At 36.4% G+C, this 7,375-nt stretch overlaps 1 protein-coding gene across 1 annotated transcript; it reads right to left on the bottom strand.

The window, feature by feature from the left end:
- Positions 1 to 1,786: 1,786 nt before the first annotated feature.
- PSMA2 (proteasome (prosome, macropain) subunit, alpha type, 2) lies at positions 1,787 to 5,375 on the bottom strand (the record flags this gene model as incomplete). The annotated part of the gene is made up of 7 exons (XM_009588135.1): positions 1,787 to 2,202; positions 2,284 to 2,341; positions 2,799 to 2,872; positions 3,503 to 3,584; positions 4,012 to 4,134; positions 4,540 to 4,672; positions 5,299 to 5,375. Coding segments are annotated over 7 exons (664 nt in total), but the record flags the coding sequence as incomplete, so codon positions are not given.
- Positions 5,376 to 7,375: the final 2,000 nt, after the last annotated feature.

Raw genomic sequence — 7,375 nt, 5'->3', positions numbered from 1 at the left:
TGTGTGGTACTGGTTGTCTGTCCTCCTAACGGGGTGGGGGCAATTGGGCAAAAACCCCCTCAACATTTACACCAGTTATCAGGTATCCGTACAATGCACAGAACAGTCAGTACATTAAAATTATTAAACAACAGGGAAAGATGGAAGATACTGCTTTTTCACTTCTCTTCACCACCTGTAAAATTAGTAAAATTCCACAGATGGAAGTTGTTCAATTATTTAAAAAAAACCAAAAACAAACAAAAAACCCAAACCACACCCCCCAAACCTTAAAACATTTTTTTTGTTTGTCCCATTGTTACCATCTTGGGAGTGAGATAGCATGATTTATTTGAAATTTGCTTTGGTTTCAACTACCCTTCATAGGATGTTCTTTGCTAATGAACTGTTTCTAGTAGAGGAGGCAACTAAGCTACTGCAGTTCATGCTAACCTTTTTCTGAATTATCTACCTGCATTTTTTCACATAGAAAACTCCTTTAAATATTTATATAGCATTAAAAAACCTGAATGAATGTGTATAAATATTCTAAATTGAAGATGTAGCAATATAAAGTCTCCAGTTTCAGTTCCTAGTTGTTCATTTTCTCTAGAAGAAGAATCAGAGCATGGATTGGTTTTCAGAGTAAAATACTCAAAAAGGGATCTGGAGTAAGTCTTAATGAACTGTTTGGACACAGCTTTTATTTCTGACATTAGGAAATAAAAATTCATTTATGGCATGCTTCAGAAATTCTTATTTACCTAATGATAACATAAAACATCAGAAGACAGACATTGGAAAGAACAGATCAATTAGCTTATACACTTTCTGCAGACTAACTCATACTTCGTATTTTCTTCATTAGTTACGGCTGGCTAACATGTAACCTGTCAGGCTGCTCCCCATAGGTGCTTAGCCTTATGTACAAGCAGAGTGATCCAGCTATCGCTCCCAGTTCATTATCAACACTTCAACAATCAGACTGCTTTAAAAAAAAAAATAAAAAAAATCTGCAAACAGTAACTTAAATGGCTGCAGACCAGATTATTTCTGCTGAAAAAAAGTACATATATTTATCCTATTTCTTTTGTGATAAATTTTCTATATAACCTGAAGGACTCTACACATGTAACAAATGTATCGATACATACACCCACACACAGTAATATTCAAGCATCTAGCTCTGCACCTGTAAAAGTTGTGATGCATATATTAAGTGCTCTTTTCATTACTGCACCTTTACAGTTATCTTGCAAGTTGGAAAATACTTCAGCACAACTCAAGGGATAAAGTAATTACATTACATATTCTCATTTTGCTTTGTAAATCCTGTTGATTTTTATTGATGATGATAAACGCATTTAGTTTTCAGTCGGTTATTACTTCCATTATTTCTAACAATATTTCAGGGTTGAAAAAGTGCAATTTCTAGGGCCACAAAAATAACCCAAGTAATAAAAAACGAATTCTTGAGACACAAAGACCAAGAGGGTCAAGAACCAAGCTTCTCAAGTAGATCACAGTTCACACCTGAAATGGAAGACTGTTCTGCCTCTTTGTGAAAGTACATGATGTTTTACACCAGATAAAACCATTTTTGGAAGTTACTTAACATTTAAACAACATTCCAAAGTGAAAAAATTATCCTGTCCACTCAAGATTTAAATTTTTTAAAAGAAGGTCTAACGTGAGTTCATCATGGCTGATACGTATGTGGAAAATTCTGTTTCCTCAACAATAAAGATACTGAAATCTCAGCTTTATGCAGATAAACAAGCTATGATTAAAAAGACACACAGACACCTTCCCCCAAAACAGTGGCCTTCAAATTTTATTCTTTAGCCTTTTTCAAGCTATCATTATAACTTTACATTTTGTACAGTATTTTGTGTACAAAGATTCTATGTGTCAAGGGAAAGAATTACCTGTAATAAGATTCCATGTATTACAATATTAGGACTGTTGCATTTGCACCCATGATATTTAAAAAATCTCTCAGACAAACCATGTAGAAATAAGTATGCAAAAACTGCAAAAAAACCACTTAAGTAGCCAAAATTAAAAAGACCTTTGTCTGAATCACACAGTCTTGCTCGGTTTCTACTAGGCTATTGCAGCCAAGTAGTCCTTAACCTCAGTTGGAGTGAGCCTCCTAAAACCAGCTTCATTACAGATGCCAACTTCAATGTTGTCTTCTGTCATTTGCCCTTCAAAGCTCTCCTATTAAAGAAAATACAGTTCAGTGAATCATATCCATGATGTCTAACAGTAAGAAACTTACTTCTTAAATATTTTGCTAACCTTTAGTGTTAAGATAGCTGTATGAATGGCATCTTCAAGCTCCAAATCCTCATTGTATCTGTAAACAGAAGTTCATGTATTTCAGCACGGGACAAAGATCTTTCTAAATCCTAATAATCCTGGAGTCTCTGAAAACCTAAACACTACTAAAATCTTCCTATTTATCATACAAATATTATTTGTAAGCACTGTGATACTAATAGTCAAAGTTATTATTTGTTAAAAAAAAAAAATCACTACTTTTCCTACTGACACTGTATAAAACAATATTTCTGCAAATATGTTGACTATAATGTTTATTGCACTGAAATAATTCTCCATAAACACAAAAGTTGGAGTTTAAATAAAGCAAATTTCCTGTGCATGTGTAAATAAGTAAACTGGAAGCATCATATCTTAAGTATTTTAAAACTTTGTTCTGGTAATCTAGAAGTGTGCATTTTTTATTTGGCTGGTTTACATGGAACCTGAACAAAACAGAGAGTATCCTTTCAGACAAGTATCAAATACATTACCTTTTCTCAAGGAATGTTTTCCCATTGACGTAATTTTTTCCCATTGCTGTTGCTTTCCACGCAAAGTAAGCTCCCTGTAAAAGCAACAATCTATTGAATTGTTTTGTGTAACAGTCAAACGTTACGCTATTCAATTACTTGGTAAAAAGTACAGAAGCTTATCGACGATCACTACAGTGACCACGTTTTTTATTTGATGTAAAGCGTTACAACTCACACATGCATCAAAGGGTAGTTTTTCAGAAGTGCAGTGCAAACACAGCAAATAAACTCACTTAAATTAACGACTGTCATTAAATACTAAAGTATATGCACTACATTTCACAATGCAACAGATTTTGGCCTAACTTCCATCCAGTTTAGGGAAGAACTATTTGAGCAGCATAAGCAGTCAAAATTTTTTTTTCTGGTACCTGCTGCAGAATGCCACTCTCGCTGGCACTACCAATTAGGTGGGAAGGCATGAAAAGGGATGGTGATCTCCCTCAAAAGCAGCTGCCATCCTTCAAGCAGTACAGGAACAATGATCCAGGCTTGCTCCAAGCACCTACTGAAATGGCTCATTCTGACTTCTGAAGTTATGCTAAGGGATCTTTTGTTCTAGCTCTGTATTCTTCTTCTCATCACAGAAATTATTTCATGAGCACATATAAAGTTTTAGATGTTTTTCAAAAGCAGTAGAATTCAAAATGTAAGATACTTACAGATGGATCCGACTGAAACAAATAGGGCCGCCCTTCATTCCAGCCACATATTAGCAGTGATACACCAAATGGACGAACACCACTACAGGCAAAAAATAAAAAAAAAAAAAAGCAAAACAAAAACCCAAACACCAAACTAAAAAATCACAGTTGATACGTGAAATTTATTCAGTGAAAACCAAAGGTGACTAAATTATTTTGGATGTGTTAACCTCCCCCCAAAGCTTCCCACCAGCCCAGGGCTGTGATCAGGAATGACTAGTCAACCAACAGAACAAAAACAAAAGTATGCTGACTTGTCTGACATGTTTGCTTGCAAGATATGAAGACCCTATCTCATCTGCTGCCAGTTAGTGCTCCTCCTGCTGGCCCACTTTCTGTGGACATTCTCCATTGAAAAACTAACTGCCTTTTTGACACAAAAAATTGAATCACCAGGTAGTTGTTATTCCTTACATTTAAACAACATAATCTTTCTAAGCAACTTCAAAACTCAGAAAACCACATACCCAGACTGCGTGTATTCCTGCATCACAGAAGCAATTCTCTGTACTAGCTGAGCTGTTGGAATGGGCTCATGATAAACCAAGTAATATTGCTGGGCCAGCTTCCGAGCTCTGTGCACAAGTACTCTAAAAACAAAGACAAAATTAGTATGTCAAAGAAATTCCAACTAGTTGTTACAACTAGAACTGAAAACTCTTAATAAATGCTATGCTAAAGAGTTATGCATCTGGCATAACACCAGTGTAAGAAAATATAGACTGGGCGGGGTTACCTTTATCAACTGAGTAATCTCTGAAATACTTAAACTGAAACTAAGGTTGAATTACACTGCTGTTCATTCCCTACTCATTCTTTAGATAGAAGGTTATTTGACAAGGTATTGAATATATTAGAAAAACTTAAAGTGAATTTCCTATACAGTGTAATACAGTATAATATTATGCCATACACTTAGAAAGAAACAGGTATCTGTTTCTGTTTCTTACACTTCTTGTACGAAAATGCATCTAAATGGCAAAATTTTTTAATACCTGTAATCTGGACCCATACCGCTGTACACTAAACCTATATGTTTGGTAATTGGTTCTACTTTGTGGACACTCCTTTCATCATAAAGAATGGATTTCTGCTTCTTCTCAGTTGCCAACACCACTCCATTTGCAGCTGGAAAGGAACAAGATTTTTTCTTTTCTATTGAACTAAAATTATGGAAAGCAGTCAAAACACAAGTTTGTCAGACTGTAAAGTATTTTGCTCCTCCCTTTTTTAAAAACCCTTCAAGTTTACGATCACGTTAAACAGAGATACTTTAATGAATCCACCCAACACATCGTTTCTCATTTTAAATAATCATACAGCTCGCAAAATCCCATTCTAGAGATTCTGAAGCACATATTAATAACTGAGCAGTTGAAGTAACTTTTTGTGTAATTTCTATATATGTGGACACACAGCTGGAGTTATTTACTTAAAAGACAGGAACACTCAAAAAAAAAGATGTCTACTTCTACCAGCTGAGTGTCTCCAAAATCACCCAAGCAATTTTCTTCTCCTAGCATGGAGCTCTATGCTCCCTTCCTTCTTTACAAAAAATTACTGAGTTGCAGAAAAAAAACATAGGAAATATTAAACCCACTAAAACATGTGAAAATCCACTGAAAGAAAAACAAATTATGTAATAGAAGGCAAGATGAAGAAAGACCCAGTACATAGTCCAAACTATTTTAGTTCTCTGTAATGATACTCAGAATCCCAAATCCTTCACTAAAGTAGTTATTTTCTGAACATACCTTTAATGCCAACCGATGGAGCTCCTGCAGCCACTGCAGCCAAAGCATATTCAATCTGAACAAGCTTTCCAGAAGGACTAAAAAGGAAAATGCAAAAGTAAGCCTAACGTAATTCTGATATGCTCAAATATTTCCTACAACAATCTGATGCTAACTTGCTTTTTAAAGCCTCTTTACACCTAGCATTAGCATATTCTAATCAGAATTAAAAAACCCAAACAAAAAACCAACCAAAACAAAAACCAAAAAACCACAAGTCTGAAGATTTGTAATAGCTTCTAAAAGAACTAAACTGGTTCAGCACAGAACTCACTGCTGCACAGTGCTACTGGGATACTCACACAGCAGCTGCCTACATCCCTAATGTGTCTCAGATAGGGAGCAGTGACTGGGATGCAGGTTGAAGGAGGACAAGTCCGTTCTCCAACTTTACACCATTTTAAACAAGTCTTCCACTCAGTGGAAAAATCTTCAAAACGCGTCATGACTTTCTACTGAAATGGCATTATAAGTGTGGTTTGCAAAAGTTTTCAAGACACTGACATTCACTGCTGAAAGGTACAAGCAAACCACAGCTACTCTTTTTGACTGATAAGCACACATCAGGTCAATGGCACAAGATAGAAACAGCTCCCATTCCATCATTTTGTTTTAATGATCCGTGTCATTCTGGTAATGGATGCAGAATCACCAGAACAGAGCAGCAGGTGTCAGGCTGACAAAGTAACTCATTCAGAATGAGGGGGATCGAGGGGTCCATTCTCCATCCCCAGGGAAAAGGACAGCACATGGCCAGTCACTGATCGGACAAGTGATTTTGCAAGTGGTATCTATTCTCTGGGCTGTATTTCAGACACTGCTGTTTTAATAGATGCAGAAGTAAAATAAAAAATTATGTAACTTAGTGCTTAGAGGAGTTAGAAAAAATGAAGCAAGCAATAATCAATTAGTGTACTTATTTATACACAGAGTAAACAGTGTATAAAGGTGACAAAGTAATAATTCTAGCTTCTCCACTACAAAATACTAACAAACCAGAACAATAGTTTCCTACGCCAGCAATTAAAATATACAGAACATTAGCAAAATATTTTAAAAGTAAGCACAAACTAAAATAAATAATTCTCAGTACAAGGTGAATGAGGGAAAGCGTAAGTAGGTGTATTCTCTTCTGTGTGAGTATAAAATCAAACGGCTTCAAGTTTCAGAGCTTGTGCTTCTGTACAGTACAGAAAATTTGTAATTCCCTTAGGAAACCATTTCCAAGAGCTAAAAAAGAATTCAACCCACTTGAGGAAAGCAGGCATGCTTGGCTGCATGCATCCATTAAGAAGATTCTTTTCCTAGTTTTAGATTCTGAACTGCTTCATTTGCTTAACTGCAACAAGTCTTTAGTAGCCTGCGTTGCAATTACACAGCATTACTCTCCTCTAATATTAAGAAGGCACTTTACTAAAGGCAGCACAAAGATTCTTGCATTCAGTTTTTCTTTTTATATGTATAATATAATTCTGGGTAGCTTAATAGTTTCATCAAAAAAATAATGGAAAGTAATTTATTTTCCCCTCAGTTAATCTTAGTGTCTGTATTAGAGCAACACTTTAATAGATACCACCCCAATAGCATATTCATTTTGTGCATGCAATCATCCCATAGCTAGGCTGTGCACAACACGAAGTGCAAGGAGAGCACCGCCTGCAAAGTGCAGCAGGAAGGGAAATAAACTATTTAAAGCTCATCTGAAGGCTTCTTTTATTTCCACATCTGCAAAGTTTGTTCTGAAGCAAGCTCTCAAGATCCTATTGCTCAGCATATCATCACGCATTTCCAATTAGCTCAGAATTACTACCCAGCCTAAATCGTGTGCGTGGGGACCCTAAGTTTGCTAAACCGTTTCACCAAGCGCTGGCTATAGGGCACAACCAGTGACGAGACAGACCTTAGGCCGGCCCCACAGTGACTCTGACTTACAGCAACGAGAGAAGATACAAGCAGCGACTGCACCTGGGCCCGAGGTCAGCGAGAGAGATCAGGTGGGACCCGGGACTCTCACCTCAGCCCCCACCTCTATCCCGTT

Source organism: Fulmarus glacialis, unplaced genomic scaffold (assembly GCF_000690835.1).
Source record: "Fulmarus glacialis isolate BGI_N327 unplaced genomic scaffold, ASM69083v1 scaffold48591, whole genome shotgun sequence".
NCBI classification, from domain to species: Eukaryota; Metazoa; Chordata; class Aves; order Procellariiformes; family Procellariidae; genus Fulmarus; species Fulmarus glacialis.
Note: the sequence above shows the minus strand (reverse complement) of the source record. Positions and strands in the feature narration are given on the sequence as shown.